General features: G+C 37.0%; 1 protein-coding gene across 8 annotated transcripts in view; it reads left to right on the top strand.

The window, feature by feature from the left end:
* The window catches only part of ACAP2 (ArfGAP with coiled-coil, ankyrin repeat and PH domains 2), a 130,730-nt gene that overhangs the window by 35,652 nt on the left and 69,206 nt on the right, over positions 1-25,872 (top strand). For 7 of the 8 annotated variants that reach the window (XR_013372262.1, XR_013372261.1, XM_077883874.1 and 4 more), the window contains exons 2-4: positions 9,849-9,906; positions 17,110-17,229; positions 18,022-18,075. Coding sequence is in view for 6 of the 8 variants with exons in the window: in XM_077883874.1 (XP_077740000.1) it covers positions 9,849-9,906; positions 17,110-17,229; positions 18,022-18,075 (232 nt within the window). In the remaining 2 variants the exon portion in view is untranslated. Of the gene's footprint in view, positions 1-6,919; positions 6,961-9,848; positions 9,907-17,109; positions 17,230-18,021; positions 18,076-25,872 lie in introns of those variants that run through there. The other variant, XM_077883872.1, reaches the window with a different exon arrangement.

Here is a 25,872-nt window from a genome sequence, read left to right as displayed (position 1 = left end):
ACAACAAGTGTTGGCAAGGATGTAGAAGAAAAAGGAACTTTGTGCACTGTTGGTGTGGATGCGAATAAGTGCAGTCACTCTGAAAAAACACTATGGAATTTCTTCAAAAATTAAAAATGGATTTGCCATCTGACTGGATGATTCCACTACTGGGTATTTACCCAAAGAATATGAAAACACTAATTCAAAAAGTTAAATGTACCCTATGTTTGCTGCAGTGTTATTTACAATGGCTAAATTTTGGAAGCAGCCCAAGTGTCTATTGCTGGATGAATGGATAAAAGAGATGTGGTATATGTATGCAATGGAATATTATTCAGCCATAAAAAAGAATGAAATCTTGGGATGCCTGGGTGGCTCAGCAGTTGAGTGTCTGCCTTTGGCTCAGGGCGGGGATCCCCCGGTCCCAGGATTGAGTCCCACATTGGGCTGCCCGTAGGGAGCCTGCTTCTCCTTCCATGTCTCTGCCTCTCTCTCTGTGTCTCTCATGAATAAATAAATAACAATCTTAAAAAAAAATGAATGAAATCTTGCCATTTGCAACATCATGGATGGATCTAGAGGGTATAGAGCTAAGTGAAATAAGCCAGCCACAGAAAGACAAATACCATATGATTTTCCTCATATATGGAATTTAAGAAGCAAACAAAGGGAGAAAAAAGAGACAAACCAAAAAATAATCTCTCAACTATAGAGAACAAACCGATGATTATAGAGGAGGAGTGGGTGAGTGGGGAGATGGATGAAGTAGGTGAAGGGAATTAACAAGTATGCTTATCTAGATGAGCACCAAAAACATATGGAATTACTGAATCACTGTATTGTACACCTGAAACTAATATAACACTGTTGTTAAGTATACTGGAATTAAAAAAATAATATTTTGTGACATGAAAATTAAATAAAATTTGAACTTATTTCCATAAATAATGTTTATTAGAACATAAAAAATTACTGCTGATTTCAAAAACAATTGTTACAGTCTTATTTTTTTGTTATCCCCAAGACTGATTTTACAATTACTGCTGATTTCAGATGATTGTTATGGTCTTAATATGTTCTTCTTGCCAAGATTAATTTTATGAAAACTTTGTATAGCTGAAAAGGGCTTAAGTCTCTGCTCAGATTTTCAAATTTTATATTCTGAGCCGAAAGTTATGCTACTTTACTTAATAAAGTCTGATTTTTATTTTTTTATTTTTTATTTATTTATTTATTTTTTTGATTTTTATTTTTAAGTTAAGCATAGATTCTTAAGGAGTTGACCAGCAGGTTTAGGTTGTATATGATGTAATCCTTTACCATCAAGACCTAGCTTTAAAACAAATTTTGACATGCACTATCAGTTTTAATGCAGTATAATTATTATGTTACTTATCTGTAAATCTCTTAATGATTTGACCCAGAAATTTCTCTGAAATTGGTTGGTATTAGGAATATGCCAGTCACAGGGAAAAGACTAATGATTCGAGGTTATTGAGGAAATAGCTAAGTAAAATGTGTATGATGTCTTTTGATGTGTAGAAATTCTTATTTAATTTATTTTCCATTTTTTATGGTGGTAAAGTACTTATAAAATATTGATTTAACCATTGTTGAGTGCACAGTTCAGTGGTATTAAAGTACACTTATATTGTTGTATACCTATTATCACTATTATCTCCAGAACTCTTTTCATCTTGGAAAAGTGAAACTATGTACTAATTAACAGTAACTCCCCATTTCCACCTTATGTGTTTGTTTTTCTTTTTGAGAGGAGGAGAAAAGCACAGGGAGTAGCGGAGGGAGAATCTTAAGCAGTCTCCATGCCCAGCAGGGAGCACAACAGGGGGCTCCATCTCATGACCTGGAGGTCATGACCTGATCTGAAATCAAAGGTTGGACATTTACCTGACTGAGCCACCCAGGCACCTAGCATTTATTTTTCAATGGACACTAAAGATTTTTTACTGGTCTTGTCCAGATGATGGGTGCTATCTTAACTCTTGCCACTGGGAATGACTTTACTCTTCAGGAATCTGGTTTTATTCCTGTAGTTTTAAATAATATAGTCTCATCAGAATATGATACAACTCTGTGGTCATACAATAAATACATCTATTTAGTGTTGGGCTGTTTCCTTAAGAAACATACTTTTTAATTTTCCTTTTTTTAAAGATTTTATTTGTTCATGAGAGAGAGAGAGAGAGAGAGAGAGAGAGCGCGAGAGGGACCAGAAAGCACAAGCAGGGGCAGAGGGAGAGGGAGAAACAGACTCCCCAACGAGCAGGGAGCCTGATGTGGGACTTGGTCCTGGAATCCTGACCTGAGTCGAAGGCAGATGCTTAACTGACTGAGCCACCCAGGCACCCAGCTTTTTACTTTTCTATAACAATGTTGGACACAGTAATAATAGTTTAAGGTAGTCACTAGAATTTTAAAACTAGGTGATTTCTGCTTCCAACTCATTAACATATGTATTATATCTTGTTATTTAAAATGTTAGGTGTTTTATAAGAAAAAGTTAATGTTTATGTATTACAGTGTATTTTTATTTTTGACCGTGAGGGTAGTGACTTTCTCTGTGGCTCACTGCATCCTAGATTTACCTGGGAGCTTAATGAAGATTAAAATATGTCAGAGTAAAAAAAAAAAAAAAAAAAAAAATATATATATATATATATATATATATATATATATATATATATATATATGTCTGGGTTAGAGACCTAGGAGTCTGTGTTTTGTCATATTCACTATTTGGTCAGGGATAGGTGTGGTTACCAATAACTCCAAGAGACTTTCTTACTGCCATCTTTATATGGCATTTACATCTTTTTTTTTTTAAAAGATTTTACTTATTTATTCATGAGAGACAGAGAGAGAGAGAGAGAGAGAGAGAGAGATAGAGAGAGAGAGAGGCAGAGACACAGGCAGAGGAAGAAGCAGGCTCCATGCAGGGAGCCAGGGAGCCTACGCCCTGGGCCGAAGGCAGACGCTCAACCACTGAGCCACCCAGGCGTCCCAATATAGTTTAGATTTTAGTGTGCATCATATATACATGTATTTCCATTCCCCAGTATTAGACTCAAAATAGACTTGTCAACAGTTGAGACTTCAGTAGAAACCTTTTATAAGATGGGTTATTAGTCCCAAATTTATATATGCTGCATGTCATCACATAGCACAAATAAGATTTAAGCCAGTTCTTAGGTCTGTAAAGTTTAAGTAGTAGTTTGTGTTTCTTTCCTCCTTGAATTGTGTTAAACACAAAATAATTTGAACTTGTAGGGTGTCTCAGTTTATATTTACTTGGAAATGTCACATTAGCTTGTTCTCTGAAGGTAAATACATCGTCATTGTACACATTGGTTTATTTAGTTCTCCTTTTTTTTTTTTTTAATTTATTTATGATAGTCACACAGAGACAAAGAGAGAGAGGCAGAGACACAGGCAGAGGGAGAAGCAGGCTCCATGCACCGGGAGCCCGACGTGGGACTCGATCCCGGGTCCCCAGGATCGCGCCCTGGGCCAAAGGCAGGCACCAAACCGCTGCGCCACCCAGGGATCCCCTATTTAGTTCTCTTAGTTAAGTCATCTGATGTCTTTGAATATTTTCCTGTTATTTAGATGGTAACATTAGGTATCACCAAGAGTGTGCAACTAAAATGCTATAGGTCCGCAGGTGTTTAATGGGCATCCATTGTATTGGTAGTTCATTCTTAGCCATTGTAAATCAGTGGATTTAGATCTCTTGAACTATGGAATATGAATAAATGCTCAGCTTAAATATATATATTACTGAAGTTGTACAATCTCTTACCTAAGTTGTACAATCTCCTTTAAAGTGTAAGGATGGTTAAATGTGAGGATCATGACTTGCTTATAGAAAATAAAATTTGAAAAAAAAAAAAAAAACAAAAAAAAAAAGTAAAAAAAAAGAAAATAAAATTTGAAGTATAAAGACCACTGGCTTTTCAGCAATATAGGTAAAATGATTATATTAAGGTTACTATAGCTGGATTATTCACATGAAAGTAACCCAGACTTCTAGTTTTGTTTAGTGCTGAGAAACAAGATTGGTGAATTTGTGGGACAGAATTATAACCCGTCCCTAAAGAGGTAATGAAAATAATTTGAAGTGATTGGTCTTGTGTATATGTGTTGTTTTTAATTTTGAGAGTTTATCAGCAAAGGATAATTGTAGCTATACAAAATGAGTGGTAGAGTAGAATGAAATCAATCCTAATTTTATAGAAAGACAAGTGCAAATTTTGATGTCAGTCATCTCAGGAGTTAGAGCTGGATTTGCAGTTCTTGTATTTATAGGAGTTAGACTGTGTTTAATATTAAGAGCTTTTGCCCTAGACTTCCGGAGAAAGACTGTGAAGATTTCTTTTTTGTATAATTAAGCACCTCTGGGTTCCAGAATGGAAAGGGAAAGAGGTGAACTTACCGATTTGTCATCCTTGTTGATTGTTAAAATGTATTTTCAGTTTCTATTTGAAATTTTTTTCCTCATTTTAAATTCTTGTGCCTTATATTCCTAGGAAATTTTCTGAACTTCTATTTTAAAATATTAAATTAAAAATATTTTATTTATTTATTTGAGAGACAGAGATAGCATGAGAGCACAAGCAGGGGAGGAAATGGAGAAGCAGGCTTCCCGCTGAGCAGGGAGCCTAGGACCCTGGGATCATGACCCAAGCTGAAGGCAGACACTCAACTGATTGAGCCACCCAGGCTCCCCTTAAAATGTTAATCTTTTCCATAGGAGCACAACCTTGGTTCATAAAAGCATCAGGGCAGAAGTGTTTTTTCAGCATTTAAAAATTGTATTCCTAACCATTTTGACTTGACTTAAAATTGATGTTTATTCTCAGCCCTTATCTTATTTGATGTGTCTGTAGCTTTTGACATTGTTGATCATTTCTTCTTCCTTGTTAACATTTTCTTGATTTTCCTTCTACACCATACTCTCTTGGTTTTGCTATTATCTCCTTCTTTGCTTCTTCTGTTTGTTTTGCTGTTTCTCCTTGTTTTGCCTGACCTTAAATACTGGAGTGCCCTGGAACTCAGTCCTTAATTATTTTTTTTATCTTTACTTTTTTCAATATTATCCAGTCTCACAGCTGTAAACACGGTTTATATTCATGATTCCTAAACTTACACCCCCATCTCAGACTCCTCTAAACTCTAGACTCATATTTATTCACCTCTTTGGTGTCACCGCTTGCGTATCTAATAAATATTTCAGATCAAGTCCAAACCTGAACTACAGTTCTTTTCTCCCCAGACCTGTTCTTCCCATAGTCCTCTCCATCTCAGTTGGTTGCAACTCTTTTTGACTGTTCCAGCTAAAAACTCAGAATCCATCCTTAATTTCACATCTATCTGCTTACTGGCATACTTGTACATGTACTCACACACCACATCAATTCATGAGGAAATCCTCTCGGCTCTAACCTTCAAAATCCATCCAGATTAGCATTTTTTTTTTTTTTTTTTTTTTTTACCAGTGACTGGTGTTTAGTTTAAGCCACCTTCATTGCTTACTTGGATGATATCCAGCTTCCTAACTGGTCTCTTTGCCTTTGTTTGTTTGTTTGTTTGTTTCTCTACAATCTTCTCCATATAGTAGCCAGAATGATTCTTGAAAGAGTAAGTCATATTGTGTCTCTTCCCTGCATCAGACCCTCAGTGTTAATGGTGATGGGGCTTTCCATTATTTCTCTCATTTCCTCTCCTGCGCCTCTCTTCTTTGCTTGTTCTGTTTCAGCCATGCCAGCCTTCTTGCTATTCCTTTAACACACCAGGGTAACCCATGGCATTGGTTGTTTTTTCCATCCATGACATCCTTTGCGTGATTTACTTCTTCAGGCTTTGCCCAAATGTCACTTTTTCAATAAGGACTGGCTTGACCATCCTACTTAAAATTGTAGGTATCCTTGCCCCCTGCACTGCATCTCCTGATGTTTTGACTTTTTTTTTTTTTAATAGCACTTACCATCTTACAGAGTACTATCTAAATGATGTATTTATTATGTTTGTTGTTTATTGACTTTCTTCTTCTTCTATTGTAAAGTCTAGAGGGCAAGGATCTTTGTTTATTTCATCTGGATATCCCAAGCAATGGATATTTGCTCCTGTTTGTTGTTAGAGAAAAGGAAGGCAAATCTTTTTTCTTCATTTGTCTGAAATTTTCTGGTAGTGTTTTTTTTTTTTTTAATTTTTATTTATTTATGATAGTCACAGAGAGAGAGAGAGAGAGAGAGGCAGAGAGACAGGCAGAGGGAGAAGCAGGCTCCATTTACCCGGAGCCCGACGTGGGATTTGATCCCGGGTCCCCAGGATCGCGCCCTGGGCCAAAGGCAGGCGCCAAACCGCTGCGCCACCCAGGGATCCCTCTGGTAGTGTTTTTTAAAGTTGTTTTAAAAAAATCCTCCTGCGCCATTTTAGTGTAACTATTTTGATTTTTCTTTTTAAATGTTCAGGGATTCTATTTGATTATAAGTTGAATGTAGTTATGGAATCATGTTAATGTAATTTTGTGGTGGTGTTACAGTGAATTCCTCCTTAGAACCTTTGAGGTTTCTTTCCAGCCCTGTTTTAGAAATCCAAATCCTGTATTAGTGTATATTCTGTCTAGAGTGTTACATTACAAGAATTTCCTCTTTCTTTCAACTGTAGAAGAAGTTGTAGGTATTATAATAATGGTTAGGTAAAGGTATATAGACTTATCCTTATATATGGAAAGACCTGACTCATTGTAAATCTATTTTGACATTTGTGCAATTATTTGTGGATTCTTTTTTCTTTTATTTTCTTTAAAGGCTTTTATAGTAACATCTGTATGAAGCTCTAGAGGCAGAGTGGAATGACTAAAATTTGGAGAAAGAGGGAACTGGGAAATTACACATAAACACGTGTGCACTGAGATGCAGGTATAGCCATCATGAGTGGTCTTGTGCTCCAGATTAGGTAATTTTTCTTAATGATGCATTTATCCATCCAGTAAACAAATGTAACTAAATAAACTAGGGATAGATAGCTAAATGGACTATAGTCTCTACTCATGTCTCTCAGTTTAGGCAACAAGACCAAAAGTTGAATTATCGTAGTGAGAGCCAGGTGTTCTATTTGATGTGAATATAGGGTGCTTTGTGGAGCTGGTAGTGGTAAGGTGCTCATTCCACTGAGAAGAAGGCACTTCAGTGTCACAAATTTACTATGTGAACAGTGTCTCTAAAACCCCAAGTCTCTTTATTAGGCTCTTAAATTTGTGTTCTTCTGTATCCTGTTTACAGACCTTATATTGCAGGGTTTTAATGGAGATGAAATACTACATGAAATGCTTTTCTAAACACAGCTGTTCTACTTCCATTAAACAGTTCTGACATTCAGCAATTTGCCAAGAGTTTCTTCCAATTCAAGATTCTGGGGTTGTAGCTCATTTCCTGTTAATGGTTTTTCTCTTCATTAGTTCATATTACTATTCTGTGCTATTAATATAGCAAATGCTATATCATACATGCAGGTGCCCCATGCGAATTGTAAAACACAGTGAAAATATATGGCAGAATTTTTTTCATCATGTACTAAAATGGATTCTTTTGGTAACAGGGAACCTGGAAAAGTTATAGATGTGATTTGTTTAGCAGCCTAAGCTATGTCATAGACAGAACCCTGAAAGACCCAGTATGCGGATCTTTACCTTCTCCAATTTGCAGGATATCCTGTGGCTTAAGTGCCATTTTCAGTTCCTGAAAAGGATGAAGGGGAACAGCCACGAAAGGGCAAATATGGTCTCTGATTATAATCTTTGACAGTTTTGTCTGGGCGTGGCCCTAGATGTCCCCTACCATCTTGCTCCTTTCTTCCATTGTGAGTCTGCTGAGAGTCCCAACTTATTTGAAATACGTGGTTGTCTTGACAGTATTATCAGGCACAGTGTTCTTTCCTCAGAGCTGCCTACTGTACCCCGGTTATGAGCCGTGCAGGGGACCGTGCTCTCTCCTCCCTAAGGTACTGACCATGGTGCCGCCAATAGGGTCAGCATTGTAGTTTAACTGCTTTGGGTGAACATTTGATTTTAATTCTTTCAACAGTGATGGTAACTTTTATTTCTCTATGGTCTCAAACTTAACTGCAGTGATACGATTCTTGGGAATGGACTGACTGTAGAAAGTCAACATAAAAAATTTTTTTTTAGAGGTATATCTTCCTAAGTTTATTGTGATTTCACCACAGAAATACCTTTTTCTTCAGGTTTTATTTTTCTGGGCTCATTTGAAGACAACATTATGTAGTAGTCTCCACGTTTGTAGTTTTTTAATCCTCTTTTTTTCTCATTAAAGTGACCTTACCCCTTTTTAAATGACTAGTATCTTCATTCTAACTTTATACCCTTTACTTGCTGGAAGGGACTGTTAACCAGTTACTCAGCACTGTTGATTTATTGATCCCAGCACAATAGAGGCTATCTCTTCCCCCACCTTCTTTTGTGGCACAGTAGTATGATATTAATTCTCACTGTAATTATAGTGGCATTTCACCTGCTTGAATAAGCTAACCGCCTGGACAAGAAATTCAGGCTGTTGGAGGAGGAGGGTGAAATGGAAACATAGCTTTCTATCATAGTACTGATTTTTTTCTGTGGAAAAGATGTAATTTCCCATCTGATCAAAATAAAACATTATTGGTATTTCCTTTCCCTCTCTTTCTCTAATAAATGAATACAATCTTTAAAAACTTTTCATTTACTTAAGAGAGAGAGCACAAGCAGGGGGAAGGCCAGAGAGAGAGGGACAAGCAGACTCCCCAGTGATCAGGAGATTAAAAACTTTTTTCAGTAAATGTTACCAGGTAGAGAAGTAGAATTACAAGCTGATAAAAATGGTTATTCGGACATGACCCCGAGGTTAAGTGGGTTCTTCTGGGAATAGAGCTTATATTTTAGCCATCTTTTTCTTAGATTTGTTATCTAACTGAGAATTTCTTACTCAGAGTTCAAAATAACTTTTTTGGATGGTTAATCCCCCACTGTTGTGTCCTTTGAAACAAATTTGGTTAATTTATAAAATAACTACTGGGATGTTGCTAGTTTATCAAGCAGGTACCTGCAAGTGGGTTAGATGGCTTAAAGTAGATGAATTGTGTTTTGTTATATCTTAACTCTTAAGTGTAAAATCTTGTTATCCTTAGAAGTTCTAGTTGCTTCTGTTTTGTTCCAAATTTCCAATTTTGGAATGTTGCCTGTGGTGTGATACCAAGTACTAACAAGTATTAGAATGTTATAATTCTCCTGACAATTAAGAGTATCTACTGATTTCTTAAAAATACGTGGGAAACAAAAGGCTTAAACAAGGCTGACATTTTTCTGAACTATTTATAAAAGTAAAAAGCCTTTCCTTTTTGGTTGCCAAGGATGCTCTGTTACTTGGTTAGGTGCGCTTTATTGAGTAGAAATCTGAGCTTTGTTAAGGCTCAACTTTTAAAATTTCTTCCTCATTAAAAAAACCCACAAACGTGCTAAATACTTCAAATTAGTGTTATTAATTTGAGTAACATGATTGCTTTGAATCAGTCTAATGTGTTCTCTCATTACCTTAAACAGTAATAGTATTAATCTGTTACATCGCGTGTTAATGGAGTATTTACACTTCATTCTAACGTAATTATTACTTAATGTGAAGTGTAGTTTTTAAGTATTCATATCTTTTTTCATTGAGTTATTTTCCAAAAGTAAAGTAACATTTAAACACATGATAACTTAGAGGGGAGGAAGGAGGTTGGAGGGTGGACCTGGGGGGACAGGTACCTGAGAAGAGCCAGCACATGGTAACCTGTTTCGTGTATGATTTTTCTAGGGCTGCTTTGGAAGAAGTAGAAGGAGATGTGGCCGAATTGGAACTAAAGCTCGATAAGGTGAACTTTACTTAAAGATTTTAAGACATTAATAGTGATTTGTGCCTTTAGTATTAGGTGATTCATGTTACTTTTTGATTTTATCTCTATGAGGATAAATGTTACTATCATCCCAATTTTACACGCAGGGAGATTGAGGCTGTAGACACGAGAGACTTTGAAAATACAAGTGCCAGAACAAGAACTTGAACAATCTGCCTTCAAAGCTAACTAGATACCCTTGTTGTTTTCTTTTCCATCCAAAAGGTTGCCTGTCTTTTCAGTGCTCAGTGGTTTTCATATATAACCTGACTGTTCTTGTTTATAAGTGTGAATCTGGATACATTAAGTATAAACGAAATTTAAAATACTGATTCCATTTTTTACAGCTAAGGCCAGAAATGCTTAGTGTATATTTAATAATTGATATTAAACGTTCATATTCTATTCAACGGTGAATGTACATTGATTCCTATCTTCTGTATTAATTATTAATCATCTTTCCTTTAGCTAAGAAATATTGCTATAAAACAGGAAGAAATATGAAAATGAGTAACACATGGCTTCTGGTTTCAAGTAACCATTGTTTACTGAAATATCTCTCTTACAATTTATGGAGATAAATCAGATGCACATGCTTGAAGTACCTTTTCTGAAAATAGCTTCTTATTTAATTATTGTAAATGATATGCCGTGTAAAGCAGTGCTTCTCAAACTGTACTGTGCATAGGAAACACCTGGGGATCTTGCAAAAATGCAGATCCTGATTCAGTAAGTCTGGGGTACCTGAGATTCTGTGTTTCTAATCAGATTCCAGATGACACCAATGCTGTTGTTCCATGGGCTGCACTTTGAATAGCAAGAATATAAAATATGCTGAAGGTTTTAAAATGTTTTGAAATTGTGAAACGTATGTGTATATATATATAATGTAAATAGTGTAGAAACTATATAAAGTAGTAGTATCATGTATGTAAAACAGAACTTTTAGAAAATATTTAGTAATAAGTTATTTTTGTATTGTACACTGTAGTTTTCAAAAACACTTTGATTTATATGCTTAGTGCTTATATGCTTAGTTCTAAGCATCTAAATGCTTAGAACGTGTCTATGTTCTTTGATTTTTACAATAATTTTGGGAGGTAGTTGGGACACCTTGGTGGCTCAGAGGTTGAGCATCTGCCTTCGGCCCAGTGTGTGATCCTGGAGTCCTGGGTCGAGTCCCACGTCGGGCTCCCTGTGTGGAGCCTGCTTCTCCCTCTGCCTCTCTGTGTCTCTGCCTCTCTTTCTCTCTGTGTGTCTCTCATGAATAAATACATAAAATCTTAAAAAAAAATATTGGCAATCAATACTAAGATCTCTAAGCCCTTTCTAGAGTGCTTATTACCCAAAGGGCTAATAAAGGCATCGTGGAAATTTTGACATTTAAAAAAATCTTATTTTCCATCTGAATAGAAGGTCCATACTTACTTTTATATTTCTCTAGTTATGATCTTGATTTCTTATAAAATGTCCCTCTCCCAATTCATAGGTTAGTATCTGTCATTTTCCTTTAGAATTCTGAGGAGTTCACAGAGAGGAGAACCAGAGAAGAGGAAGAAATGGTTGTCATGGAAGGTGATGGCACCGAAGGACTAGAGGAGGGGACGGTTGCCTAGGATTAGTATGTGATTTCATAACTTTGTGCGAGGCTAGTTCCACCTGTAATATCACTGTAAATCATGCCACCAGCAGGATAAACTGGCTTGATGACTTAGCTTACATTATTTTGCTTATAATATATGTTACCAGTACTTTTCCTCCTTGTGGAGAGTAGCGCTGCATGCCTGGCTTCGTTCTGCTGGGTCCAAAGACACATCCTTTCTGTCAGCTGTCCTAGCCTTGGCAGCACCGAGGAGCACCTTGGTGCTCGAGACGTGATTTCTGTGTCTGTTGCTTCTTCTCACTGGAATGCTTGTTCCCTGTATGTTAAGCAGATACTCTTTAAACCACAGTTCAAGTACTACCATACCTAGGTTCTTTCATACTTAGTATTCTTTCTTGCACATACTTCCATTTAGATTTACTATATTATTGTAGTCTTGGGATTGTAGCATGGCCTGATAGTTAAGAACACAAAGCCTGGAGTAAGACTGCCTGCATTTGAATCTGGCTCTACCACTTACTAAGCTATTTGGTGTTGAGCAAGTTCCTCAACCTTCCTGTGCCTCAGTTTCTCATCTCCAAAAAAGGGTAAAATTAGAGTTATCTGTCTCAGAGAGTTAATATGAGAATATGGTGTTTTAGTATATTTTAAATGCTTTTCGTGGTTCTTAGCACATGGTATGTTCTAAGTAAATGTTAATGATGGTATCTCTTCAACAAATTATTAGCTCCTTGAAGACAGTTTTTGAAGGGAAAAAACCCCCTCATTTGATGTGCACTTACTATGTATCAAGTGCTAAGTTTTACTTCTATTATCTCCAACTGTCACAACATGTTGCAAAGTTGGTATTACACCCAGTTTGCTCATGAGAAAAATGAGACTTAGGTTGTTACTTACTCCGGGACAGTCAGGGATAAGTTGTTTATATTCTCATCATCTGGAAAAGTGCTGTAACATAATGTTTATCAATTTAGTAAAAAGAACTTTTGAATGAATTGGGGCTACTAGCTTGATATTTTTGACTATTTTGATATTTACTCTTAGGGAAGATTTGTAGGCTTGTATTATTGGGTTATACCTGCCATCAGTGTCATCTACTAAGGATTTTTCAGCTGGCAAATTTTCTATCACCAAGTCAGCCTTTCCCCCTGAATAGCTGCAGTATATGTGTGGTTATGCTATATGCAATTCCATTGTCTTTCCAAGTCCGGTAATGGTGACCTCTATTCTAATTCTCATACCTGTTTTCATGGTCATAGCTATGCCTTCCCATTCAAAGTTCTCATCTTGCAACTCTGGAATGCTAATCTCTTAATTTCTTACCTGAGACTCTAGTCTTTCCAGTTCTCATTTCACTTCTGCTTTTGATCTTCTTCTTTTTTTTAAGATCTTATTTTATTCATGAGAGGCACACAGAGAGAGGTAGAGACATAGGCAGGGGGAGAAGCAGGCTCCATGCTTGACGTGTGACTCGATCCCAGGACTGGGGGTTCACGACCTGAGCCAAAGGCTCAGATGCTCAGATGCTCAACCACCGAGCCACCCAGGGGTCCCTGCTTCTGATCTTCAAGCCTAGCTAGCCTTCTAGTATTCCAGTCTATAAACTTCTGATATTTTAGATCCCTTTTAAACTCACTTCCCTTTCAGTGTGGTTTTTTTTTTTTTTTTTTTGGGGGGGGGCATTTTTAGAGGTAAAATTCACCTAATATAAAATTCATCATTTTAAAGTGTACAATTCAATGTTTTCAGCATATTCACAGTATTGTGCAATCCTCACCACTGTAATTCCAGAGCATTTCTATTATCTTCAAGAGAAATCCTGTACCTGTTGGCAGTCACTCCAAATTTTCTTTGTCCTTCGTCCTCTGGCAACCACTAATCTATTTTCTGTCTATGGGATTTGCCTATTTTGAACATTTCATATAAACAGAATCATAATATGGCCTTTTGTGACTGACTTCTTTCACTTAGCATGATGTTTTTAAGATTTGTCTGCACATGTAACATGTTCCAGTATTTCCTTTTTATGGCTGAGTTATATGCCTTTGTATGGATATGCCACATTTTGTTTATCCATTCATCACTCAATGGACATTTAGGTGGTTTCCACTTTTTGGCTAGTATGACTAATACTGCTGTGAACCCTTTCAGTCTACTCTTAATTTTATTCCATCATATTTTTCTCCTGAAGGCCTTCATTTCCCTTCCATAAGACCCACTCCACAGAATTTTCACTCTATTAATCTAACCATCTGTATTTTCTCTGTGTCATATCTGGGCTACAGAACTCTATAGGAGAAGTTACACAATTGGTGAAACCAACTGGTGGAGCTTCACATTTCTGGAATTTTTGATGTTAAACAAATTTTCCAAGACTTATTCAGGTTATCTTGTTATACTGTTAACTGCTGCTATACTTCTCTGTTTTCTTATGATTTATCACTTTGTTCTTCTTTCTTAGTACATGACTTTGACTCTATCTTCCTTTTGGTGGGAACACTTTTATTTCTTACTCCTAACCTAGAAATTTAGAATCTGTCCTTTTCTTTTTTCACTTTTCCTCCCATTTGAGTGATAAAAGTATCGTATCCCCTTTCTTATGTAATTCCAAACTCTTAACTTCTCAGGACTTTGCTTTAGCCATCTTTTTCCTTTTCTTTCTCTACCACTCTTTATTTTAAGTAGAAAGTGTTCAAGCTTCCCTGCAACAGAAACAAAACAAGACAGAAAACCAAAAGCAAACAAGAAAACTCTGACAAGAAAATGTAAATCTTTAGTAATTACCATGTGCCAGTAATGGTTTGCCCTAAGATTTTTATGTGCATTATTTTAATTCTTTTTTAGTAACTATATAGTTTGGTACCATTCTGATCATTTCAGAGAGAAGAAACTTAAGTTTACTAAGGTTGAGGTCATTCAGGATCGTTTACGTGGTTAATATGGCAGGATTTTTTTTCTTTTTTTAAGATTTTATTTATTCATGAGACACACAGAGAGAGAGAGTGAGGCAGAAACACAGGCAGAGGGAGAATCAGGCTCCATGCAGGGAGCCCGATGCGAGACTTGATCCCAGGTCTCCAGGATCAGGACCTGGGCTGAAGGCGGTGCTAAAACCGCTGAGCCACCTGGGCTGCCCTGGCAGCAGGATTTGAACCTAAGCTAACTAAGCCCACAAGCCTTTGTTTTTAACCGTAATGTACCAACCTCTCTGTTTTTATGGAACCTTTTAGTTTAATTTTAAAAAATTATTTAATTTGTTGTGTTGTGGAACCTTTTAATTGTTTTTTAATTATGTAATTTGTTGAATAAGTAGTATTTCTTATGTGATATAAACCTCAAAGTGTGTACCCAGTGAAAAATTAATCATCCTTTAATCTCTTTCCTAGAGGAGAACACTGCTTTCTGTCTAGGATATAGCACTGTAACACTGATAACTGTATATTTGTTGATGACTTCTATATCTGTATCTACAGCATACTCCTCTTTTTTGTTTCAGACATCAGCTTTCACTTGTGTTTGATTAACTTTCCACTTGGCTAATATCACAGGCCCATTAAATTCAGGGCCACCTCACAGGCCTAACAGTGAAATAAAAAATCTTTGCTGGCCAGTTTAATGTATCTTTGTGGAATTAGCAGATGTAGCTCATGGCAAGCAGAGCTCAGGCTGGATTTCAGCTCCTATTTTTACCCTTGGTGGGACGCAGTCTACATAACTGTACACGGGTACTTGACTGTAATTCTTGAATTTGTCTCCTAGTTTTTCTCCCTGCTTACTGCCTAATTCAGCCTGTCATGGTTTTTGGTCTAATCTCCTTATCTTCTATTTCCTTGTCTTTACGTTTTATCATTTTACATCATCATTCTAAGATGGAACTCTGGTGAACTCACCAGTGTCTTCCCATTTTCTTTTATACAAAATGTGAACCTTTTAGCATTGTATACAAGGCTTGTCCTGATCTGGACTTGCATATATTTTCAACATCACACTTTTAATGCCCTACATTTTCATACTGCTTTAAGCTACTTAGTGCCTCTGGTTTGCCCTGCCCACATAGCTGCTGGGCCTTAGCACACACTCTTCCTAGAGTAGAATCTTCCCATTACTCTTGTTTGATTGGCTAATTCTTGTTGGCCTTCAGGGCTTTTTTCAAGTGTTACCTTTTCCAGGAATCCTTCCCTGATGTCCAAAGTCCTGGTTAGGTGTTCTTCCTTTGTTTGATCATGCATGGTTTTTTTTGTCATGCATAGCAGTTGTGTTGCTGCATAGAATTTATCTGCTTGTCTGCTGGTTAGAATAGAGCATCTGAGAGCAGACCTTATGTTTTTAATTTTTGTTCCTCTAGGTCCTAGGGTAACAGTTTTAAATTATACTTCTGAGATCCTTTAGATGTTTTCTAAAGGGTTTATTTTTTCTCTTTACCCCCTTTTTAGTGTTCCCTATTGTCCCTTCTGTATCCTTCTTTCTCACTTCTTTTTTTTTTTATTTTTTTATTTTTTTTTCTCTCACTTCTTTTTTAAAATATATGTATTCACCCAAGATTTTATTTGTTTAAAGAAAATGTTCGGGAAGCCCGGGTGGCTCAGTGGTTGAGTGCCTGTCTTTGGCCCAGGGTCTGATCCTGGAGTCCTGGGATCGAGTTCCACATCGGGCTCGCTGCATGGAGCCTGCTTCTCCCTCTGCCTGTGTCTCTGCCTCTCTGTGTGTCTCTCATGAATAAATGAAGTCTTTAAAAAAATAAAAAAAAATAATAAATAAAGAAAATATTCTGTTTGAATGAAAGTAGAAAAATAAGGTTGGAAAAAAGAAAGAGAGGGAGGAAAAGAATTACAGAGTAAGAAAAATGAAAGTCTCAATTTTATGATTAGCACAATGCCTAAAACAGTAGGCATTGGAGAAATATGGTTGGTTAATCAATTCAGGTGTTTGTGTTGGTAGAGTGACACTGAAATGCCTAGCATCACTAATCGAACACACCAATTTGCTCCCTTTTCCTCCAACATACCACAGGTTTTGTTTTTAATTCATGTATTTTTTAGCATACTGCTTGTTCTGCCTGAAGTTGCCGGTTTTTTTTTTTTTTTTTAATTTTTATTTATTCATGATAGGCACACAGTGAGAGAGAGAGAGGCAGAGACACAGGCAGAGGGAGAAGCAGGCTCCATGCACCGGGAGCCCGACGTGGGATTCGATCCCGGATCTCCAGGATCGCGCCCTGGGCCAAAGGCAGGCGCCAAACCGCTGCGCCATCCAGGGATCCCCCCTGTTTTTCTTCTAAGAGGGGCTTAATAAATTTTTATGGAGTTAATTTATGGGATCAAATTTGACTTAATAAAATGATTTATTGTTGTTACCATATAGCCTCTGGGTTCCAAAGGGTCAACTTTTTTTCAGTACAAGCCTCCTATGAATTTGCTTTGTAAGTCAGAGTTAAAAAGAACAATTTTCAGTTAGTCTTTTTCGGCCTTATTGATGAACCATTATTTATCTTATCTAGGCTAACTCGTAGCTATTGCTAGCACTTGTTCAACTAATTTGTATAATTATTTTCAATCTGGTGTAATGATTTTCTTTTTCAGCTTGTGAAACTTTGTATTGCAATGATTGATACCGGAAAGGCCTTCTGTGTTGCAAATAAACAGTTCATGAATGGGATTCGAGACCTGGCACAGTATTCTAGTAATGATGCTGTAGTTGAGGTTAGTATTTCTAAAATTATTAATATGATAAGTTTAACAAACTATTAAAGAACTATGCATCCATCTACCTTATTAGTAGTTATAATGGTCCTTAAATTTGCAAATAAAAAAAGCTATGACCTACTGGTATTGTATAATCCTGTTTTCTAGCATAGTTAGAAATTGATGGTTGATTTGCATTGTGAATATAGGTTTACTTCTGCCAAGTGAGCTGAATCATCTACAAGAGGACGTGAGGAGGGAGAGAAGGATTATACTTATTAGTAGGAGCTTTTAGGGCAAGCAGAGAGCATTTGAATCTTAATAGTATCTAACTGTATGTATGGGGCTGCCTAGGAAAGTTCTTGTCAGGTAGCTATGCTGGGTTAACTTAGACCCTTTGTTATATTATGTGGTATTATGATATTTCTTCCATGAGGGAATAATATCTGGTTAGGTAATGGATGTACTTTGATGTTTCTTTGATTCACAGATTCCTAAGTGGGCACTGATATACTCAGTTTTACCTTTAGGTTTATATGTACCATTATTATTTGTTAGCCTACTGCTATTGATATGACAATACTAATTCTTTGACTATTCTGGGGTTTTATGTTACCTACCACATGTACACTTGTCCTCTTTGTAGAGCATGACCATGAAGTAATGCCATGAAATCATCCTCGGAAGTAAATGTTATTATTGTTTACATTGTAACTTGATCTTTCTGTTAGAAATGCTGAAGTAACATTTTTGTGACCTATTTTAGTGGTTCTTTAATGACCTGTTTTTCTTTTGGTTTCTTTCTCTTAGACAAGTTTGACCAAGTTTTCTGACAGTCTTCAAGAAATGATAAATTTTCACACAGTAAGTGTCAATAAGTAGGTGTTACTATGACCATGTAAATATTTAGTACTTTCATTGAGTGGCAGCATTTTATAAAATTACTTAAGTTGTAATTCAGTTACTTTGATTTGCCAGCTTTTTAGTTGGGGAATTAAAATGTGTGTATGTGTGTGTATGAGAGAAAGAGATATTTTATTTCTCATTCTAATATAGTGAAATTAGTATCAATGAAGTATATACCCATAAAAATTAATTCTTGGTTTTAGTTGTATCTTTGTATTTTTTTTAAAGGTCTATTTATTTATTCATGAGACACACACAGAGAGAGAGAGAGAGAGAGAGAGAGAGAGAGAAGTGGAGACATAGGTAGAGGGAGAAGCAGGCTCCTTGCAGGGAGCCCAATGTGGGACTCCAGAATCACGCCCTGGGCTGAAGGCAGCAGCCCAACTGCTGAGCCACCCAGGCGTCCCAATCTTTGTGGGTTTTTAAGGAATTATTTTGAGAATGAAGAAGTAAAGCCATTATTCTAAATTTAGCTATTTCTTTTAAGATACTTACAAATTGGGCAGCCCCGGTGGCACAGCGGTTTGGCACCGCCTGCAGCCTGGGGTGCGATCCTGGAGACCCGGGATCGAGTCCCACATCAGGCTCCCTGCATGGAGCCTGCTTCTCCCTCTGCCTGTGTCTCTGCCTCTCTCTCTCTGTGTCTATGAATAAATAAATAAAATCTTAAAAAAAAAAGATACTTAAAAATTTATCCCCTTTGTCTAATCAGTTGCTAGTATTAAAGACTGCTGTATTCTTTGAGCTATTTATATGTGCATTTAAGATTTGAGGGCTTTTATCCTTTAAGAATGAGGGATGTATACTACCTTTAAAATGTCAGTAAATTTCCTTATAAATTGTGTAATAAAAGTTTACTAAAAATGTGATAGCTTGTAAGTTATATACTTCTTTAAAAATTTTTTTTATTGAGGTATAATTGACATCATAATAGTTTCTTTTTTTTTTTTAATTTTTTTTTTAATTTTTATTTATTTATGATAGTCACAGAGACAGAGACAGAGAGAGAGAGAGAGAGGCAGAGACACAGGCAGAGGGAGAAGCAGGCTCCATGCACCGGGAGCCTGACGTGGGATTCGATCCTGGGTCTCCAGGATCGCGCCCTGGGCCAAAGGCAGGCGCCAAACCGCTGCGCCACCCAGGGATCCCGACATCATAATAGTTTCATGTATACAGTGATTCTCTGTAAGGATTCTACATTTGCATATTTGCAAAATGATCACTACATTAAATTCCAGTTAACATGTGTCACCATATATAGCCATACATTTTTTTTCTTGTGATGGGAACTTTCAAGACCCACTCTTTTACCTACGTTAAACATATGCAGTACAGTATTTTTTTTTAAGATTTTGTTTATTCATTTATTTGATTGAGAGAGAGCAGGGAAAGGAGCAGAAGGAGAGGGACAAGCAGACTCTACACTGAGCTCAGAACCAGATGCGAGATCATGACCTGAGCTGAAATCAAAAGTTGGCTACTTAACTGACTAAGCCATCCAGGCACCCCTGCGTTACAGTATTATTACTGTAGTCCTCATGCTGTGCATTACATTCCCACAACATATTCATTTTATAACTAGAAATTTACACCTTTTGACCCCTACGTCTGCCTCAGGCAGCCACTAGACCCATCTGTTCTCTATATCCTTAAGCTTATTTTTTGTTATTATTTTTAAAATTTTACATCTGAGTGGAGTTGTACAGTATTTATCCTTTTCTGTCTGATATATTTCACTTATCATAATGCCTGCAGGGTCCATCCATCTTGCTGCAAATGGCAGGAGTTCATTATTTTTTTTTATAGCTGAATAGTATTCCATCGTAGGTGTATGTGTACATATACATACATTTATCTATCCATCTTTGTATCTGTATCTTCTTTATTCATTCATCCATTTATGGACATTTAGGTTGTTTCTATGTCCTGGCTATTGTAAATAGCGCTGCTGTGAACATGGGGATGGAGATACCTTCTCAAGTTAGTGTTTTCACTTTCTTCCGATAATACTCAGAAGTGGAATTGCTGGATTATAGTGGTTTTAAGTTTAATTTTTTGAGGAACCTCCATACTGTTTTCCATAATGGCTACACCAATTTGCATTGTTACCAACAGTGCACAAGGTTTCCCTTTTCTCTGTTTCCTCACCAATATTTGTTATTTCTTATCTTTTTGATAATAGCCATTCTAACAGGTGTGAGAGGATGTTTAATTGCATTTTGATTTACATTTCCCTGATGATCAGTGATGTGGAACATCTTTTCATGTATCAGGCATCTGCATGGTTTTTTTTTTTTTTTTTGAAAACATGTCTATTCAGATCTTCTGCCCATTTTTTAATCAGTTTTTTTTTTTTTTTTGGCTCTTGAGTTGAATTTTTTTGTTTTGTTTTGCTTTTGATGTTAACCCCATATCAGGTATATGATTTACAAATATTTTCTGCCATTCTGTAAGTTGCTTTTTCATTTTGTTGCTGGGTTCCTTTGTAGTGTGGAAACTTTTTAGTTTGATGTAGTTCTCATTTGTTTATTTTTGCTTTTGTTGCCTTTGTTTTGGTGTTAAATCCAAAAAAATCATTGTCAAGACTTATGTTAAGGAACTTACTGCCTATGTTTTCTTCTAAAAGTTTTATGGGTTCTGATCTTACATATAAGTCTTTAGTCCAGTTTGAGTTAATTTTTGTGTTATATGCTTTTTAAAATTTTTAAAAAAGATTTTACTTATTTATTCATGAGAGACATGGAAAGAGAGGCAAAGACATAGGCAGAGAGAGAAGCAGGCTCCTCGCAGGAAGCCCAGTGTGGGACTCGATCCCAGGACCCCAGATCATGCCCTCAGCCGAAGGCAAGTGTTCAACCACTGAGCCACCCGGGTGTCCCGTGTCACATGCTTCTTATAATTTTTAAAAAAGCTTAAAATATATGGCTGTCATATAATTATTTGGTGTTTTAAAAATTTATTAGCAGCTGTTTAGAACAAGAATATCAACGCTTAATATTTATAAAATTTGCTGATTTTTGGTTCTTAGTTTATTTGATTTTCTTTTTTTGTTTTTTAGTCAACAAATTAAGGATAAAGTTATCTGATAATATGTACTTTAACTGTACTTCAAATTTTATCTATACAAAAATTAGCATGTACAAATAAATGCTTCAGTTCCTGACTTCAGTTCTTTTGAATATTCCAGGTGTGGAATTACTGGTTCATATGGTACTTCTATACTAATTCCTTTTTGAGGAACCACTAAGCTATTTTTCACAGAACCTGTGCCATTTTACATTCTACTAACAATGTATGAATGTTCCAGTTTTTCACATCCTTATCAACATTTATTATTTTCCATTTTTTTGGTCATAGCTATCTATCCTAGTAGGTATGAAGTAGCGTCTCACTGTGGTTTTGATTTGTGTTTCTCTGATGCTTAATGCAGTTGAGCATGTTTTCATATATTTATTGGCTGTTTGTGTATCTCTTGTCATTGTTATCGTTGTTGACCATTCAACTCTTTTGCCCATTTTTAAATTGGAATTTTAAAAATTGAATTCTTTGTATTTTGTATATTCAACTCTTATCAGATAAATGATACATAAATATTTTCTCCCATTCTAGGTCTTTTCACTTTTTTGATAAAGTCCTTTGATACACAAAAGTAAATTACAAAAGTAAATTTTGATGAAATTCAATTTATCTATTTTTTTCTTCTGTTACTTCTGCTTTTGGGGTCATATCCAAAATCCAGCGGTGCCTGGGTGGCTCAGTATTTAGGTGTCTGCCTTCGGCTCAGGTCATGATCCGCAGATTCTGGGATTGAACCCCACAATGGGCTCCGTGCTCGTTGGGGAGTCTACTCTGCTTCTCCTTCTTCCTCTGCCTGCTACTCTCCCTGCTTGTGATCGTTCTTACTCTCTGTCAAATAAATGAAATCTAAAAAAAAAAAAAAAAAAAAAAAATCCATTGCCAAATCCCAGATCATGAAGATTTATTTATATATTTTCTTCAGAGTTTTATGGTTTTAGCTCTAATCTTTTGCACCAGTTTGTTTTTTTGATGACTTCTTAATCTCTTTTTACCTTCTAGTGGATTTAGATACCAGCATATAGTCTGTCTGATTTCTTTTTAAATCAAGTGATTGTTTGTATTTAAACTTCTTTAAAAATTTAATATAGTGAGAATTAATTTGGGGTGATAAAAGCTATTGATTTGAAATTAACATGAAAGGTTAAATGTTTTGTTCACAATATGGTGTCTTTTGAAATAGTCTTGTTTCTGATATTTTCTTTAAATCAGTGTAAGTGTTAGGGTGCCTGGGTGCTTAGTTCAGTGTCTGCCTTAGGCTCAGGTCCTAGGATCTCAGGGTCCCAGGATCAAGCCTCACATTGGGCTCCATGCTCAGCAGAGAGTCTGCTTCTCCCTCTCTGTCTGCTCCTCTCTCTGCTCATGTTCTCTGTCTCTCTCAAATAAATAAATAAAATCTTAAAATCAATGTTAAGTCTTAAATTATTGCTTTACATAAGAATACCTTACTCTTTGTTATAGTTTTATATGTGAAAAGTTAATGGTTACGGTAAACACTTGGTAAATAAATTGTTTAAATGTGTATTACATTGAAGCTTTTTTTGTCAAGAAATCTTCAAAGTATTTTAATAATCACTTTCATTTTTCAGTTTTCTGTTTCATATAAAGGGAATAATAAAATTTGCCCTGCCTATATGTAAGGGTGTTATGAGGAACACAGTATGTGAAAGTAGACTCTGGAGAGGGATACTCCTTTCTTTACTGTGTCAGTTGGCATAGATTCAGGAAAACAGAAACCACTTAGGATATTTCTGGGAGATTTTAATGCAGTGAATTGGTTACAAAAGTGTTGGAAGGGCTGGAGGAATAAAAAGTAGTTAAGGTGATGCCACCTAGAGATAAGTAAATATGGGAAGGAGTTAATGCACCTGGGGCTGGAGAAACAAGGGGGAAAGTGGTGTCGGCCAGAGCTGCTAAGGATTGCACGGTTGAGAATACGGTCACTGCTACCTGGCCAGGGGGCCGGGAGCTTGCCTTCTTGTGGCTGCCTGCAGGGCCAAAGGAGCCCGCAGTCCATTGAAGCTGCCCAGATGGGTCACCAGTGCCGCTCAAAGTTGGTGTGGCCCACAGCTGGTCGCTGATGGCTGTGTCGGAACGGAAACAGAAAAGCCAGTGGCTTCCTCTGTGCCCTGCTCTTGGTCTAACATTGGCTTCCACTGGCAGAACCTAACCTCTTTGTACGCAAGGAGGCCTAGGAAGTATCCTTCACAGGTTTCCAGCACCCAGCCCATGGGAGGGTGATGCAGCGGTGAAAACCAGCAATTAACCAGCACACCAGCCATAAAGGCTATAATTTGAAAATATTTTTGGCAGGCATGAGCATTCTGTGTCTTTTCCAGACAAATCTAGTTTTCACCTTCACAGGACGTAACAGGAAGGATCTGGAGTTGGGTGGGAGGGTCATGGCAGGGTAGGGGGACGGCTGTTTTCCAATCTTGGCTTTAATACTAAGAACCGGTTGCACTGAGGAAAAAAATATTTTTTTTGGCAGGCAAATTATTGTGCAACTTAATGATTTTTATCCTTAAAACTTCTTGTATGACTTTTCTTCTTTCCTATCCTCCATATCCAACATATTAGCAGAATACGCCCTAACAATGGTCTCCCTGCCGCCTCCAAGTCTGAACTACTACCATCTCTTGTTGAGGCTTATATCATAGCTTCCCGGCTTGTGTTTCTGATTCTTTTCTTCTATAAGGAGCTCTGTATACAGCAGCCGGGGAAGAACTCTTGTTTTATTTTGTCTTACTTATTTGGGAGAGAGCATGATTGCGGGGGAGGGTGGCTAGGGACAGAGGGAAAGAAAAAATCTAAGCAAGCTTCACGTTCCACACAGAGCCCAGTGCAGGGCTCGATCTCACAACCCTGAGACCATGATCCCAGTCAAAATCAAGAGTCAGTTGCTTAACCAACTGAGCTACCCAGGGACCCTGCCAGGAAGAACTTTAAAAATAAAAATTAACTTATAGTATTCCATTGTTCTAGCTTCCCATCACTCTCAGAGTAAAATCCTAACCGTGGTCTACCAAGCTCTGTGATCAGACTTTTGCTGCTAACTCCCTGATCTCATCTCTGCTCTCTTAGCTCTAGCTACTTGGACTCTTTGTTGTTCGTTAACACATCAGAGTAGTTTTCATCTTAGGACCTTTGCACTTGCTGTCTGTTCTGTGCAGAATATTCTTCCTTCATGTCTATGTGTGGCTATTTTCCTTACAATATTCCTTCTCTTCCTACGGATCTCCTTTACTTTATTTAGGTCACAACCTCTCAGAGAAACCTTCCTTGGCCATGCTGTGGTCACTTTATGTTGTTTTACCCTGCCTTACACACACACACACACACACACACACACACACACGTGAGGATACACACGCACACACAGATGATGTACAAATGTGTGGTTTGCTTCTTAAATGTATGTATGTACTTCATTTATTGTGTCCTCTAAGTTCCATGACTGCAGGCACTTTGTTGTATTAATTTCTGCTACTACCACCTAGAACATTCTTGGTAGAAAGTACAGGATGCCTGGTAGCTCACTGATTGAGTGTCTGCCTTTGGCTCAGGTCCTGATCCCCTGGTCCCAGGATCGAGTCCCACATCGGGCTCCCTGCAGGGAGCCTGCCTCTCCCTCTGCCTGTGTCTCTGCCTCTCTCTGTGTCTCTCTTGAATAAATAAAATCTTCAAAAAAAAAAAGAGAAAGTAGTTACTCAGGGCAGAGTTGAGGAGACTGAGGTTATGAACTTAGTAAAACTCTTTTATTTTTTTATTTTATTTTTTTTAAAGATTTTATTGATTTATTCATGAGAGATACAGAGAGAGAGAGAGAGAGAAAGAGAGAGAAGCAGAGACACAGGCAGAGGGAGAAGCAGGCTCCATGCAGGGAGCCCAACGTGGGACTCGATCCTGGGACTCCAGGATCACGCCCTGGGTTGAAGGCAGATGCTAAACGGCTGAGCCACCCAGGGATCCCTGAAAACTCTTTTAAGTGTTTTTTAAAAAATCATTACATGAATAAAAATTTGTTGAATCAGTGACAGCACACACTAGGAAGATAATTAATGCAATGTTTAAAAATTTTTTCTTTTATTATTTCTGGCACTTGAAAAACTTCAGAATCTCTGTTTTGACTGTAAATTTATGTTGCTTTAAAAATAATTTGCAAAAGGGGAGCCTGGGTGGCTCGATCAGTTAGGCATCTGCTTTCAGCTCAGGTAGTGATCTTGGGGTCCTAAGATCGAGCTCCATATTGGGCTCCCTGCTCTGTGGGGAGCCTGCTTCTTCCTCTCCCTCTGCCTGCCACTCAGTCTGCTTGTGCTCTGTCAAATAAAATCTTAAAAAAAAAAAAAAATGCAAACCAACAGGAGATTACTTTGCGTGTCTTAGAGGTCTTAAGACAATAGGTTAGTGAGCTTGTGTGTGTTTATATGTATACTATATATGTATATATAGAAAACTCTTTGATACTACACTCAGATGTTCAGTGCCTTTCTAATTTTATTTGCATATTTTCCAGAAATTTTCCTACTATTAGATACAAGTATGAAATTGTAAGCCTTTTCTGTTTACTTTCTTTTAATTTCCTTTCCTTTTATAAAGTTGTTATGCTGTCTGCTCTATCTGGCCTTTTTATTTCTTGTTAACAAGTACTTTTATTTTTTCCCAGGAGGAGTGACTTGT

The sequence above is a fragment of the Canis aureus genome, chromosome 35, assembly GCF_053574225.1.
Source record: "Canis aureus isolate CA01 chromosome 35, VMU_Caureus_v.1.0, whole genome shotgun sequence".
In the NCBI taxonomy this organism is placed as follows: domain Eukaryota; kingdom Metazoa; phylum Chordata; class Mammalia; order Carnivora; family Canidae; genus Canis; species Canis aureus.
This window is presented reverse-complemented; position numbering and strand designations above follow the sequence as displayed.